The 16,512-nt window shown below is 44.3% G+C and overlaps 1 protein-coding gene across 3 annotated transcripts in view; it reads left to right on the forward strand.

The window, feature by feature from the left end:
• The window catches only part of LOC137538570 (epidermal growth factor receptor kinase substrate 8-like protein 2), a 246,829-nt gene that overhangs the window by 114,671 nt on the left and 115,646 nt on the right, over nucleotides 1–16,512 (forward strand). For 2 of the 3 annotated variants that reach the window (XM_068260822.1, XM_068260823.1), the window contains exon 4: nucleotides 9,305–9,369. In XM_068260822.1, the coding sequence (XP_068116923.1) occupies nucleotides 9,305–9,369 (65 nt within the window). Of the gene's footprint in view, nucleotides 1–9,089; nucleotides 9,195–9,304; nucleotides 9,370–16,512 lie in introns of those variants that run through there. The other variant, XM_068260824.1, reaches the window with a different exon arrangement.

The raw sequence follows: 16,512 nt of genomic DNA on the forward strand, positions 1-16,512 counted from the left end.
TGTACCATGAAGCTGAATAGGCTTAGAGTATTGTTTGTGTTTTCAGTTTTTATTCTTCTTCCTTTAAGCTATTTATCCACACTGTATACTGCAGAATAACACACGTTACATTATTCATGACAGAACAGATCCAGCTAAAATAGCAGTCCCTTGCCTACGTGTTTCGTGTAGCACCACTACAGGGCATGCATAGGGATGCTCATATCTATGAGGACTCACAGAGAAGCATGAGGTCAGCTGATGGACTTGAGAAGTTCTGATTCGCTGAGATCACTTCCTGTTCTGATAGCTACTACTTATTTTATGATAATATGTGTCATGAAAACGTAAAGTTTGATCAGGGTGTGTCATGTGAGGTTGAAATAGGAAAAAGCTTATGTATATTCTTCTGCCCATCTTATAATGGGCAGTTAGTGTAAGAGATGTTATTAATTATTATTAATCATTCCACCTTTTTAGAGCAACAAACGAAATTAAATTAGAAAATTGGATAAACCTCAGCTTCTCTTGCTTTTATGGCTCATTACAAAGTCAGATCTATATATATATAATCTGAAAGCTTAGTCAGCAGAGTGTTCAAATGTTCTGCATCAAAATGAGTCTTGCTCTGCTCACAGTCCTTTTCCTCTGACTGCGTTCTGATCCAAAAATCTGATCCAAAAAATGCAAATGCAGGAAAACTGAAGCATTTGCATTAAGTTGTAGGAGTGCTTATGAAAATTTATAACAAAGGTCGCACAAAAAAATAGCAAGATAGCTTTTGAAAATAGTTGCAAATTGCAGTCAGATGCAGCACGTTTGCAGTCGCAAGTTGCAGTGGGAAATGGCTCTTAAAAACAATTTAGGGAAAAAAAATATCATGTGATTAGAAGCAGCTTAACTGAAGGCGTTAAAGAGTATTTCATGTGGCAGGGCTGGTACTGCTGATTGGCTCAGCTCTTGACATGTCAGTCGATTGGCAAGACACAGATAGAGATACCTAAGGAGACTGAAACTGCAGTTCTGTAAATCTATGATATGGGTATAATCAGGTGAAGAGCGAAGCAGGAAATTTGGGTACTTGGAAACTTTGGGCTTCACGATTACTTGCAATGTAAATTGGCTGGTGGACAAGAGCAGCTGACAGGTGGTGAATTCACAGCCTTCAACTCTCCGCGGAAAAGAGGCCTTACTGTCATCCAACACTAGCAAAGCCATTCAAGTTATACATTAGATCAGTCCTGCCATTATTCTACTGAAGACCTCATTTAGGAAAAAAACATCTGTGAGAAAAATACCCTTTTTATATACAGAGGCAGTTGACCCCATCACTAGGTATGCAGTTTGACGCAGGCCCCATGATTGTCACTGGGATTGTTATTTACTGTGAGATCACCAAACATACCTATGGTGGCCTATGCTCTCTAACTGGGATCACCACCAACTGTGGGATTGCCAAAGGGGCATCTGCCCAACAATCATTATAGTCAGCCCACTATTAAGTAAATGGAACTATGGTCCTGTAACCAGTTCTTTGAGAATCCCAATGGACAGCCGTATGATCACCATATACAGTGGGTTGCAAAAGTATTCGACCCCCTTGAAGTTTTCCACATTTTGTCATATTACTGCCACAAACATGAATCAATTTTATTGGAATTCCACATGAAAGACCAACATAAAGTGGTGTACACATGAGAAGTGGAACGAAAATTATACATGATTCCAAACATTTTTTTTTACAAATAGATAACTGCAAAGTGGTGTGTGCATAATTATTCAGCCCCCTCAGATCTGAGTGCAGTCAGTTGCCTAAAGACATTGCCTGATGAGTGCTAATGACTAAATAGAGTGCACCTGTGTGTAATCTAATGTGAGTACAAATACAGCTGCTCTGTGAGGGCCTCAGAGGTTGTCTAAGAAAATATTGGGAGCAACAACACCGTGAAGTCCAAAGAACACACAAAACAGGTCCAAGACAGGTCAGGGATCAAGTTATTGAGAAATTTAAAGCAGGCTTAGGCTACAAAAAGATTTCCAAAGCCTTGAACATCCCAAGGAGCACTGTTCCAGCGATCGTTTAGAAATGGAGAGAGTATGGCACAACTGTAAACCTACCAAGACAAGGCCATCCACCTAAACTCACAGGCCGAACAAGGAGAGCGCTGATCAGAAATGCAGCCAAGAGGCCCATGGTGACTCTGGACGAGCTGCAGAGATCTACAGCTCAGGTGGGAGACTATGGGCCTGATTCACAAAGCGGTGCAAAGTGTTTGCACGCGAGTGAAAACCCCTTTATCACGCCTAAACTCAGTTTAGGCATGATAAGAAGAAACTCGCGCGAATTTTCCACGCGCAAAGTCTTGCGCGCGCAAGTGCGCAGGCGCGCGCGCAGCACCCGGCGCTTCGCGCGAAGCTCCCATTAAGCCCTATGGGACTGTACGCGCGGTAGCTTCGCGCGAGTTAGAGCACAAAGCGGTGATAACTTTGCTAGTGCAAAGGTTATCACGCCTAAAGTCTTTTAGGCGTGATAACTGAGTTATCACCGCTTTGTGAATCAGGCCCCATGTCCATAGGACATCTATTAGTCATGCACTGTACAAAGTTGGCCTTTATGGAAGAGTGGCAAGAAGAAAGGCATTGTTAACAGAAAAGCATAAGAAGTCCCGTTTGCAGTTTGCCACAAGCCATGTGGGAGGCACAGCAACCATGTGGAAGAAGGTGCTCTGGTCAGATGAGACCAAATGGAACTTTCTGGCCAAAATGCAAAACGCTATGTGTGGCAGAAAACTAACACTGCACATCACTCTGAACACACCATCCCCACTGTCAAATATGGTGGTGGCAGCATCATGCTCGGGGGGTGCATCTCTTCAGCAGGGACAGGGAAACTGGTCAGAGTTGATGGGAAGATGGATGGAGCCAAATACAGGGCAAACTTGGAAGAAAACCTCTTGGAGTCTGCAAAAGACTTGAGATTGGGGCGGAGGTTCACCTTCCAGCAGGGCAATGACCCTAAACATAACAATGGAATGGTTTAAAACAAAACATATCTATGTGTTAGAATGGCCCAGTCAAAGTCCAGATCTAAATCCAATCGATAATCTGTGGCATGATCTGAAAACTGCTGTTCACAAATGCTGTCCATCTAATCTGATTGAGCTGGAGCTGTTTTGCAAAGAAGAATGGGCAAGGATTTCAGTCTCTAGATGTGCAAAGCTGGTAGAGACATACCCTAAAAGACTGGCAGCTGTAATTGCAGCAAAAGGTGGTTCTACAAAGTATTGACTCAGGGGGCCGAATAATTACGCACACCCCACTTTCCAGTTATTGATTTGTAAAAAATGTTTGGAATCATGTATGATTTTCGATCCACTTCTCATGTGTACACCACTTTGTATTGGTCTTTCATGTGGAATTCCAATAAAATTGATGCATGTTTGTGGCAGTAATGTGACAAAATGTGGAAAACTTCAAGGGGGCCGAATACTTTTGCAACCCACTGTAATTGTTATGGGATATCCTTCACTTTTCTGTACTGAGGAGTTTGCATCCAGTGTTCAATAAACATGCTTTTTGCAAAGTCTACAAACTGACAGGAGCACTACTTTTATGGTAGCCAGATATCATTGTCTGTCCCAGGTTACTTGCCTCTGCATGTGTCCCAGGTCAAAACAATGCTTAAAGGGAAACTTCAGCATAAACAGACATACTGTCATTAAGTTACATTAGTTAGAACAGGCAAATGTTTGTGATTTCATGGGGGCAGCCATCTTTGTCATGGGGGCAGTCATCTTTTTGGTTGAAAGGAGGTGACAGGGAGCTGGAGACGCAGTTCTAACTGTCCTGTGTCCTGATCACCCCTCCCAGCTGCACACGCTAGGCTTCAAATCTCAAATTTAAAATAAAAAAAATTAAAAAATGCACCAACACAGCAGAACGAGAACAACAACATCAGAAATCCCATCATACTTTGCACAGCATCAGGGGGAAATACCCGGGCAGCTTTCTTCTGTGCTGATAAAAATGAGGCTTGAGTAAGAAAAACAAAGTTCTGATGCTGTGAAACTGTTAAAGAAACACCAAGCCTTTTCGGTGCTGCTGCAGTGCAGCTATAATTACCTCCATTTACCACGGAGGTCTACGGCGATCTGCAAGGGCTTCACATTACTTTCTGTTTTAACAGGAAGTAATGTGAAGCCCTTGCAGATCGGAGACCTCCGGTGGTGAATGGAGGTAGTTATAGCTGCCACCGCTGCTGCTGCCATTTAGATAGATACAGGAGGGAGCGCAGAGGGGAGAGCCTGAGGTGGGGGGGGGACTGCCCCCCCTCCCCGCTGATGTGCAAAGCTCTCCCCTCATGCTGCGACCCCTCCTGCCCCCCAAAAACAGCCATGAGCGGGCCCCAGGGGGGAGGGGGGCCCGCTCAAATTCTTGCAGGGGGGCCTGGGGACTTCTAGTTACGCCCCTGGCTGCTGAGTAGATTTTTCTCCTAACCAGGCCAAGAGGACAATGTGTTAACTATTGCAGACACAAGGCTGCATCAATATGTGTTGTCTGATCATTTTTGCTTCGGATACACTGAAACCTCGTAGAATAGATGAAATCTAGTATATTTTACACCATCGGCACAAGAGAGCAGAAACTACATTACAATACAATACTACATTATTCAGGAGGTTGTGTGTTATAGCTATTTTTGTCAAGCTACAGGTGCTAAAAGAGGTAGATAGCATGTACTTACCATGCCTGAGGGTGGACCATGTCATTGGAACAAAGAACAAATAGATATTGTTACTATTTCTAGACAGGTATTTTCTTTCTTCTGCCTTCAAGCTGTTTACATACATTGGCTATTATAGAACAGCGTGTTTTCCTAATACGTTTTTATCATGATAGGATATATCATAATCTACATGAAATATTATGATGAGATACGAGAAAGCATTGTGTACTTTGGTATACTAATCCGAACAATTATTCAGGGCTCAGTGTTGCCATCACAGACGTAGACATTTGGCTAAACAGAGAAGTATGTATTGTACTATAGAAGTGGGAGATGACCAGAAGGAGGCATCCTGAAGAGGAAAACAATAGTATTGGCCCTAAAGAAACCCAGCACAGCTGTGGCGGTAGGTCCTGAGGAGCACTTACCGGTATTGTGGAAACTAGAAGCCTCTTGTTATAAGGGGTTCTTCATGTTACTTACTTCTCACATGAAAGGTGTCAGTTTTGACACCTTTTTGAGTCAGCTTGTGATCTCATTATAGCAGTGTTTCTCAAACTGCCTGCAAAACATGCACCGTTGGGGAGTCATGAGAACAGGTTTGAGAAACACTGTATTAAAGCATATTTATTGCATCTTTCAAAAGTACCTTGCTAGTGACAGGGTACACAGGCTGCATGTTATTTACCAGTATGCAAAGAAGACTGAGAAATACTGAGACATGCTTCTTACATAATGATGTCTGCAATGGGGCTCTTATATCTGCAAAGCCTAAAATAATGCAGATAAAAGCATGATTGATTGATTGTAACATTTAAAAAAAACCTGACCAATGAGGCTACCAATGTGTTTTGTATTTAGGGTGGGGACTGGAGGGACTACGATCTGCGGATGACGGAATGGCTTCATTTGGTTGCCAGGGTGAAAATAGCATTGTAATGTTGGGGCATTGGGTGTCATTAAAGATCCGACAGGATCGATCCTTAACGACCCCCAATGCCTGAGCAATATTGGCCGTCAGCCGCTGTACACACATAACCATCGCAGAAGTGGACTGACAACTCATGGGGCCCCCGGGCAATAGGAGATTATGGGGCCCCCCATACCAGCGCTTCCCACCTTTCACGTTCTTTTTTTACAGGTTAAGATATAATATTTTACTGACAACATTATTTTATAATGATAAAAACCCCTGCGCCGTGCACCGAAAAATGGGTGTGGTCATGCAACAGAATGTGGGTGTGGTCATGGGTCGGGCAAAATATACATGACCTTAGCAGTGGTGTAAAAGGTCTACCAGGGAAGTTTGAACTCTGCCATAGTGTTTCCCCCCAAAATACATGTAATCTGACAGCATTTCACCAAAAATCCATGCAATTTGGCAGAGGTTCCTCCAAAATACAGATAATATGGCAGTCGTTCCCCCAAAATAAATGTTATCTGGCAGCAGTGGTTCCCCCAAATACACATAATTTAGCAGCCGCTCCCCAAAATATGCTTGATCTGGCAGCGGATCACCCAAAATACATGTAATCTGGCAGCAGTGGTTCCCCAAAATACACATAATCTGGAAGCAGCGGTTCTCCCATTATACACAATCTAGCAGTGGTTCCCCAAAAATACACATCATCTGGCAGCTGTTTCGCAAAATACACTTAATCTGGCAGCAGCAGTTTCCCAAAAATAGCTAATCTGGCAACAGTTAACAGAAAATAGGTGCCCCCAGTATAGGTAACCAGGTCAAAGGGTATCCCCAGTGGAAGTAACCAGGTCTATAGGTTTTCCCAGTGCAGGTATCCAGGTCTATAGGTGTCCCCAGTATAAGTAGCCAGGTCTATAGGTGTCCCCAGAATAGGTAGCCAAGATTATTGGTGTTCCCAGAATAGGTAGCCAGGATTATAGGTGTCCCCAGAATAGGTAGCCAGGATTATAGGTGTCCCCAGAATAGGTAGCCAGGTCTATGGGTGCCCCCAGTATAGGTATCCAGGTCTACAGGTGTCTCCAGAATAGGTAGCCAGGCCTATAGGTGTCTTCTGTATAGATAGCCAGGTCTATATGTGTTCCCAGTATATGTAGCTAGGTGTATAGGTGTTCCCAGTATAGCCAGGTCTATGGGTGTCCCCAGTATATGTAGCCAGGTGGATAGGTGTCCCCAATATATGTAGCCAGGTCTATAGGTGTCCCCAGTATATATAGCCAGGTGGATAGATGTTCCCAGTATAGCCAGGTCTATAGGTGCCCCCTAGTATATGTAGCCAGCTGTATAGGTGTCCCCATTATATGTAGCCAGCTGTATAGGTGTTCCCAGTATATGTAGCCAGGTTTGTAGGTGTCCCCAGTATTTGTAGCCAGGTGTATTGTGTATAGCTGCCCCCAGTATAGCCAGGTGTATAGGTGTCCCCAGTATATGTAGCCAGGTGTATAGCTGCCCACAGTATAGCCAGGTGTATAGGTGTCCACAGTATATGTAGCCAGGTGTATAACTGCCCCCAGTATAGCCAGGTGTATAGGTGTCCCCAGTATATGTAGCCAGGTGTATAGCTGCCCCCAGTATAGCCAGGTGTATAGGTGTCCCCAGTATATGTAGCCAGGTGTATAGCTGCCCCCAGTATAGCCAGGTGTATAGGTGTCCCCAGTATATGTAGCCAGGAGTATAGCTGCCCCAGTATAGCCAGGTGTATAGGTGTCCCCAGTATATGTAGCCAGGTGTATAGCTGCCCCCAGTATAGCCAGGTGTATAGGTGTCCCCAGTATATGTAGCCAGGTGTCCCCAGGAGGGGAGGCAGCCAGTGAAAGGGAACGGTGTACAGAGCGTGGGGAAGGGGGGAAGTTCCCCCCCTTCCCTCACCTTGGGGCCCCCCTTCCTGGCTGTCCCCTCCGGAATACTGAAGTGTTGCACTGTCATACAGTGGCTGAAAGTGTGCGGAGACTTACCGCTGTCCAGCCACCGGAAGGAGCTGTGATCTGTGCGCTGCAAGTCTGGTTTACTCAAGACCAGACTTGCGGTGCACAGATCACAGCTCCCTCAGCCGGCTGTAACAGCGGTAAGTCTCCGCCCGCTGTCAGCCGCTGTACGACAGTGCGACACTTCAGTATTCCGGAGGGGAGAGCCAGGAAGGGGGGGACCCAAGGTGAGGGAAGGGGGGGAACTTCCCCCCTTCCCCGCTGTTCCCATAGCTCCCTTTCACTGGCTGCTTCCCCTCCTGCCCAGGGTTGTCTGGCGGGGCCCCTCCTGACCACGGGCCCTCGGTACGTGCCCGAGTGCCCGAATGGTCAGTCCGCCCCTGAACCATCGTCATCTGGAACGGTCGTTATCAGTCGTTTCAGCCAACGATTATTGCAACTGTGTACGTAGCTTTAGTGATAACAGTAATAAGTAAACTATTTTATCGGATGCTGTGACCACCCAAATTTACCGCAATTGCTGATTTTAAAATGGACACCATTGGGGCAACCAAACTATTGACGGCGCGCAGACAACAAATTTCTTGTCACCCTCCAGATACCCCTCATGTATACACCATGGAGACACAATTTAAGTTACAACTGGCCATACAATATACAACCTGCATTTTTACTGAAGTGGCCATGGAAAAAATCCCCATCCCATGCCCATTGCTGTTCAGTCTTTACAGCAAGAAAAAGAACATATTTAATGTAGGAACCGATACTGTAGTCACATGGCCACTAGTTCCACTCTGTCCAGAGATATGGCCTGTCTCTATTCTCCAGATCTGACTCTAGTAGACAGGGTCCCCACACTTTTTAGTCTGTGCAAAAGCTAATGGGACACCATGTTACAGGTGGTAGCACCAGCACATACCCTCCTCCAAAGCCAGGATGAAGAAGACAGGGAACCAGAACAACTGGTCACATGATTAGTTTTTTGTTCTAAACTTAATAGCAGTCTATAATGGCCAGTCTATGAAGGCAATCCGGCCTCTTTCCAGGTGAGCCAAAAGATTAGTTTTCAGCAAGAACAACATTATAATAGAGATTATAACCTCCCTGTTCCTCACAGCAGCACATTTTCTTACTTGGTAAAGCATACCCTTCTTTACGCTTCCAATCACTGAATCCCATATAATTACCCTGCTAATAACAAATTCACACGGTGAACACAGTAAACAGTCATCCATCAGATAAGGAAAAGGAGATTTATGCTACGTATCCAAGTAAAACAGCCACCTATCATAACCTTAAGCAGAAGGCCATAAAACGTAATGGTAAACTAAAGAGAGGTTCTTTATGAGCTGCCCACTCCCAGTGGGGATGTAGCAAGGACTTTGGGATGACTCTCAGGTAAGAGTGGGCGTGTCCTGTCATGATGAGGATATTGTTTCCTCTAACTGAGATAGCTGAAGGAAAATCTGTCATTGTTTGGATGTGTTTATTCCCATTGCCACATTGACGGGAAGGCACGGGTCTGCATTAACCATGAATCCTTATAATGAGAATGCCTGGAATGCCTGGGATTCAATGTTCGATGGTATGGCTCTACCACTCTTCACAGGTTTCTGTGTGAAGCTGATAAGTGAATGTTCATTTTTCATAGAAGTCATTTACATTTAGTCATGTTTCTTTCTTTCTTTCTTACAGAACAGAGGAAAAAGTACTCCAACTCAAATGTGATCATGCATGAAACATCTCAGTATAATGCAGAGGTAAGTGGGTCTGGGGACTCAGCAGGTGCGCAAGGCGTATTCTCGCAGTATAATGGACTCGCTTGGTATGGGAAATGTATAATGGAGGCTTATGGGAGTTGGCAGGGAACCATAAAGAAGGGTGTGGATGTACAGTTCTGTCATACATCTGTAACATGCTATGTATATATGTATATATATATATATAATTTATCCATGAGAACCAATAGTTTGCCTGAGTGGCGAGTCTGTGGCATTCTGTAATTGTATGGCTAATGGCTATGCCACGTCCTCTGCCATGTTCATGGGACTATTGGATATAATATGAACCATCATGCAGTGAGGAAATGCTACACACAGTAGTTTTAAATAGCCAATCAGACTTCAGATTTACTGTTGCTAGACAAGTGAAAGTTGGATTATGTTGCTATATTTTTCCTTGTTGAATATGCCTGTTATACACCTTTGCCAATCAGCTAGGGATTGTGTTGTAAGAAAATAGCTATTGTATGTATATGCCGTATACATGAAATGTGTATATGCCTCATATGTGAGTCATGCATGTGTCACATACAAGAATATTGTGTATGCCCCATACCTGAATTATGTATATGTGTCACATACATAAATTGTGTACTTTATATTCCCCATATGTGAATCATGCATATGTGTCACATACATGAGAAGTGTGTATGCCCCATACATGAATTATGTATATGTGTCACATACATGAATTGTGTATTCGTGTGGCATACATGAGAAGTGTGTATGCCCCATACATGACTTATGTACATGTGTCACATACATGAGAAGTGTGTATGCCCCATACATGAATTATGCATATGTGTCACATACATGAATAGTGTGTATGCCCCATACATGAATTATGTACATGTGTTACATACATGAATTGTGTATTTGTGTGACATACATGAGAAGTGTGTATGCCCCATACATGAATTATGTATATGTGTCACATACATGAATTGTGTATTCGTGTGGCATACATGAGAAGTGTGTACGCCCCATACATGACTTATGTACATGTGTCACATACATGAGAAGTGTGTATGCCCCATACATGAATTATGCATATGTGTCACATACATGAATAGTGTGTATGCCCCATACATGAATTATGTACATGTGTTACATACATGAATTGTGTATTTGTGTGACATACATGAGAAGTGTGTATGCCCCATACATGAATTATGCATATGTGTCACATACATGAATAGTGTGTACGCCCCATACATGAATTGTGTATATATCCCATATGTGAATCATGCATATGTGTCTCATACATAAATAGTGTGTATGCCCCATGCATGAATTATGCATATGTGTCACATATATGAATCGTGTATACTGTATGTGTCACATTATAGTGGAATTGGACACACTGTGATTGGAGAGTTTGGCGGCTCGCACTTGATAAGGTTGTGTTTGGACAGTCTGGCAATATGGATTTTGGACTATGCTGTGTGTGGAATATTCAGCAGCCAGAGTTTGTCTATGCAAAATAAACAGATTTAAGTGGCATTTTCAGCTAGAGAACATACAAAGTACAAGTCCATGGGCTTAACAGAAGGTATAGACCTGGATTCGCAGGTCATGATTATCAGTCTCTGCATCACCGTCTTGTGTAAATTTAAATACCTGCATTTTATTTACCCGTTCGATTTGGTTACCACCATTCAGAATGCTGGTTTTAGTGCATTTGTTGTATATAAAAGCCTTTTCTGCTCCTGTTGGGAAGGGTTGCTTGTGTCACATAGCTGTGCATACAGTATAATGGATTACTGGATGACAGTAGTTTATATTATATAAAATGCCCATTAACGGTACAATCTCCCAAAAGATCGGTAGTATTACTGATCGAATCAAGTGCAGTTTATGATACTAATCGATAACGAATGATCATTCTATCTATAGTTCAGTCGAAATTTCACAATTCTTTTAGTCTGATCGGATTGCTTATCAATTTAACCTCAGTTGGTGGACCTGAACAATCGCTTCCAATCGATCGCAGCAATTGGACCAGATGGTTGATCATTCAGGAAATTGCATTGTTAATGGGTACCTTTCGGCCTCTTTCACAGTGGGACGTTGCGTTTGATGCAACGTTAAAGTCGCACAACGTGCCCCTAACGCAGCGCATGTAGGTTATGAAATTGGACGTTATTTTGCACTGCGTTATGTGTCTCTTGGTGCGCCATTTTCGTCGCATACTGATGGAATGAAAACAGCGCATGCGGTACATTTAAAAAAAGGGCCAGATTCATGCCAGTGTTTAGGATGGACTGAGAAAGAAAGGAATGTGTTCTACCTGATGGACCACACCTTTCCTGATTCAGAGCCATCAATTTATTTGAGCTGTATCAAAAATGTGTGAGGATCTCGGCCCTCGTAGGACCGGTTTGTCATACCTGCCTTAGAGAGATGTGGACTATGCTTCATTGGTAACAGTTACATTTTAGTCAGTTGTGTGTGGTCCGGTATTAGTCATGGAGAGAATCCGAAGACATAACAACAAAAGTTGTTTAGGTGATACCTTTAATGACTAACTGTACAAGAGTCCTTTGCAAGCTTTCGAAACTTGAAGTTTCTTCTTCAGGCATGTTTCAGAGCTGGATCAGAACCATTCAGAGCTGGATCAGAACCATATGGTTCTGATCCAGCTCTGAAACATGCCTGAAGAGGAAACAAAGTTTCGAAAGCTTGCAAAGGAATCTTGTACAATTAGTTATTAAAGGTATCACCTAAACAACTTTTGTTGTTATGTCTTCATTTACATTTTGGTGACAGTTTATGGCCAAGGCAAATTTTCGACATTCAGTGCGAATACTCCAGGGTGTAATAAGGTAGGGCTCAAGGGATTCAGTCCATTAGGGCTCATTTATACTGCCTGCAGTGGAGAGCAGTGTAGTCCACTGCTCCCTTCACTGCCATCACAGAATGACTATGTGAGGGATCTCTTCACCTCAAAGCTCCTTTTACCATTAAGGGCCTATTCACATAAGCAGCGGTGCTAATCAGTACATACTGCTCAGCACTACGGCAAGTGCTGGTAGAGTATGGGGTAGCAAATCCCCATTCAGAACAAGTGAACAAGGCCACCTGTGTCAACCATGTAAAGCTGGCCGCATTTTGATACAGTGGACAGATGGCCTCCATTCACTCATTCACTGCGTACCACCATGCAACAGTGCTCAGCATTGTGTAGTGCTCACAAAACAGCTTGTATCAACCAGCCCTTTTCTGAGGTCAGAAAATGATAAAGCTGGCCATACACTGGCCCGATCTGCGCCCGTTTCGACAGCAGATTCGATCACTGGGATCGAATCTGCTGCCAATCGTTCACGCTACACGCCGAATTTCGATCCATTTCGTCCGATCCCGTCGATCGCGCCGTGCGGAAAATAACCGTCGATCGCCCGCGGGTAAAGAGCGCATTGCTAGCGGCGTTCGAGTGCCCGACGACCGACGCAATAGAGCCCGCATACATTACCTGCTCCGCCGGCGCGAGTCCAGTCTCCCGGTCACCGCTGCTCTGTCTGCGCTCTGGTCTCCAGGTCCGGCATGCCTCATTTCTTCTAGCCCGGCAGGAAGTTTAAACAGTAGAGGGCGCTCTACTGTTTAAACTTCCTGCCGGGCTAGAAGAAGTGAGGCATGCCGGACCTGGAGACCAGAGCGCAGACAGAGCAGCGGTGACCGGGGGACTGGAGTCGCGCCGGCGGAGCAGGTAATGTATGCGGGCGGGCGGGGCGGCAGCAGCAGCAGCACCACCACAACAGATTGTGAACGGTTTCAGGCTGAAATCGGTTCACAATCTGTTTGCAGTAAAGGTGGCCATACGATCCCTCTCTGATCAGATTCGATCAGAGAGGGATCTATCTGTTGGTTGAATCTGATGGCAAATCGACCAGTGTATGGCCACCTTAACACTTATATAAACAAACCGGAATAAGCAGATCAAGAGATACTTGAGATTATATTACTCACAATAGGATTACTTGGCAGTTGGCAAACGCCGTCTTTCATAAAGTTGATGACCATGAGAATCACTGGTCTATGGCATTTCATTAAAGTCTCAGTCAAGTGGTAACTGATATTTTAGCCTCGGGCGGAATGGCAACTTTAATTACTTGATGGTTTCCTAGATCTATTGATGGACGGTTACTGCATAACTGAACTGGGCTACTTACATGTGCATATTTTGAAGGGTCTCATTGCCCTTGGATAGTTCATGTGCTTGTATGATGCTGTATTTGGATAATGAACAATAGGGCCACCTTAAAGGACTTACGAGGCGAATATTAGAAAAAACGTTAATTACCTTATTGCTATATCAGACCTCAGGGCAGACGATCAGTGCCTCCCCTGTCAGTTTCAGGCTCTCGGTTATCTAAATCCAGGATTCATTACAGGCCCTGAACTGATGGGATAAGAATTGCCGCTTTAAACAAATGCCTGCGCAGTTCGGATGCCGCTAGTGCGGCTGCGCAGGTTTCCAGACGGTGCCAGGTGAGGGAGGGAAGTGACATGGTGTGAGGTCCATTCCTGGCTAGTCAGAGCCAACTTAGTCATATGGACGGTCACTGAAGAGCCACTGGCTCATATTGAGCAGAGAGTCATTGAGGAGCCGCTGGTGAGCCGGCTCACGTATGAGCGGATAACAAAGAACCGCTGGTGAATCAGAATCAGAATAAAAATTCTGATTCACCAGCGGTTCTTTGTTATCTGCTCGTACGTGAGCCGGCTCACCAGCGGCTCCTCAGTGACTCTCTGCTCGATATGAGCCAGCGGCTCTTTAGTGACCATCCATATGACTAAGTTGAGTTCTAGTTAGCCGGCTCAGCGTTGCTAGTGTATGCTGAGGGGGCGCTGCTAACTAGAACTGAACTTTAGTCATGTGGATGGTCATGTGGGGAAGCCCACATGACATAATCACACCAATGCGTACGGAGCAAGGACGGCCCGCAGACAGGGCTGGGAACCTGCGCAGCCGCACTAGCGGCATGCGAACTGCAGAGGCGTTTGCTGTTTAAAGCGGCAATTGTTATCCCATCAGTTCAGGTGAACCTGCAGAGGGTCGGGGCCTGTAATGAATCCTGGATTTAGAAAACAGAGCGCCTGAAACAGACAGGGGAGGCACTGATCGTCTGCCCTGAGGTCTGATATTGCAATAAGGTAACTAACTTTTTTTTATAACATTCGTCTCGTAAGTCCATTAAAGTGAACCTAAACTGAGAAGGATATATTTTTCTGCATGACATGGCCACATTCAAAACAAGTCATTCAATTGACTTGTACACACGTGGCCAACTGCACGATATCAGCCCAACAGTCGTGTGAGTTGATCTGCCGGTTGGTTCGGGCAAAGCCTCTATTATGAGTCGCTTTTTTATTCATTTGCTGCGTGTACACACACCAATTATTGTCCAACAGAGCGAGTTTGGACAATAGTTGAGTTAAATATTTGCACGTGTAGTAGGAGCCTTAAAAAATACCTTCCACAGAATTTTTTTTTACAGATATTGTAAGCTCAAAAATGAAGCGCATTAATACCAAATGATATTCAAATTTTGCTTTCAGGAATAATAATAAGCATTCACACGACCAGGGGCGTTGCTAGGATGCTTAGAGATATGGGACACTTTTGGGCACTCCAGCCAAAAGATGGGTGTGGCCATGAACCAGAATATGGGTGTGGTTGTGGGTGGAGCCAAATTTACATGAACTTAACAGCATTTTTCTAACATGCAGACTTCCTCTGTCTGCATGTCTTCCAAAGCAAGCATCTACAGTAGTTTAGTAACCAGCAGCTGTCAGTTTTGATAGGAAAAATACAATGGGCATGCTTGTTTCTGGAACCATTTGCATTTTGCACAAGCACCTAGTTAGCAAGGATAATCAGGGTATCAGTTATGTGATTACTGATTCTCTGCCATTTCAGGTATGCAGCGCTGTTTTGGCATTTTTTTCTGCACATCTCTCCTCTGCCTAAACCCAACTGATGACATTATGATAAAGTACCTTCTTGATGCCTAAGATTAAAGTTCTTCCTAAGGGACCTTTTCCATGGTGCACAGCATGTGTGTTGTGAGACTTGATGCCAGCACAGCTGTGATGTCAGAGAGAAGCATCCGAGTCCCTGACCGTAACTGTGCTAGGGATTAGCATGTGTGAAGCATTTGAATGGATCATGCCAAACCTTAACCCTCTAACCCAGCCTTTCTCAACCTTTCTACTCTGGAGGAACCCTGAAAATAACTTGTTGATCTCAAGGAACCCCTGCAAACAATTTTTTGATCTCGAGGAACCCCTGCATTTGTTTTGCAGGAGGCATGGTCTTAAAAATCTGTGTGGCTGTTTATTTCACTACCCCCTATTACACTGCCACTCATTATACTGTCTCCTGACCCCCCAATTTAGTGCTTCTTGTTACCGTACCACCTATTATAGGGTGCTCTATTATACTTCCCCCACGATGGGAAAAATGCCAAGGAACACCTGCAGAGTACTCAAGGAACCCTGGGGTTCCAGGGAACCCTGGTTGAGAAAGCCTGCTCTAACCCTAACACCTTACTAAACTTATTCTAACCTATACCCTTATCATCCTCATCTATGCCTTTTCCTAACCAATAATCATCTTTCATCATCCATTTCAGCTTCAGCATCTATCACCCAAGTCCCTTTACCTATACCTGACAGTGCTCAGAAAATGATGACGGTACTGATAGCTACTATGTAGCATCAGCTGATGACATGGGTGATGGCCAACAAATAGCACCCAAACCATTCATTGTAAACCATTAGAATTGAGCACCACTGGAACTGCAATGTACTGCTCAACGTAATTGTTGGCATTGTCGTGGATTTGCAATATACTTTTATGGGTCTGCTAAGTTATCAGCTAGTCATGGCAATTCCTTCTTGAAAATGTAACTCCATCATTGGTAGTGATGTCGCGAACATGAAATGTGCTGCAAACGTTGGCGAACCGCGCACACTTCAATGGGCAGGTGAATTTTAAAACCTACAGGGACTGTACAGGGACCTACAGGGACTCCTAAAAGATGAGGGTGGGAACTCAATGGTGGATGACCAAGGTAAGGCAGAGTTATTTAATTCTTTCTTTGCTTCGGTCTTCACAAA

This window comes from Hyperolius riggenbachi, chromosome 11 (assembly GCF_040937935.1).
Source record: "Hyperolius riggenbachi isolate aHypRig1 chromosome 11, aHypRig1.pri, whole genome shotgun sequence".
In the NCBI taxonomy this organism is placed as follows: Eukaryota; Metazoa; Chordata; class Amphibia; order Anura; family Hyperoliidae; genus Hyperolius; species Hyperolius riggenbachi.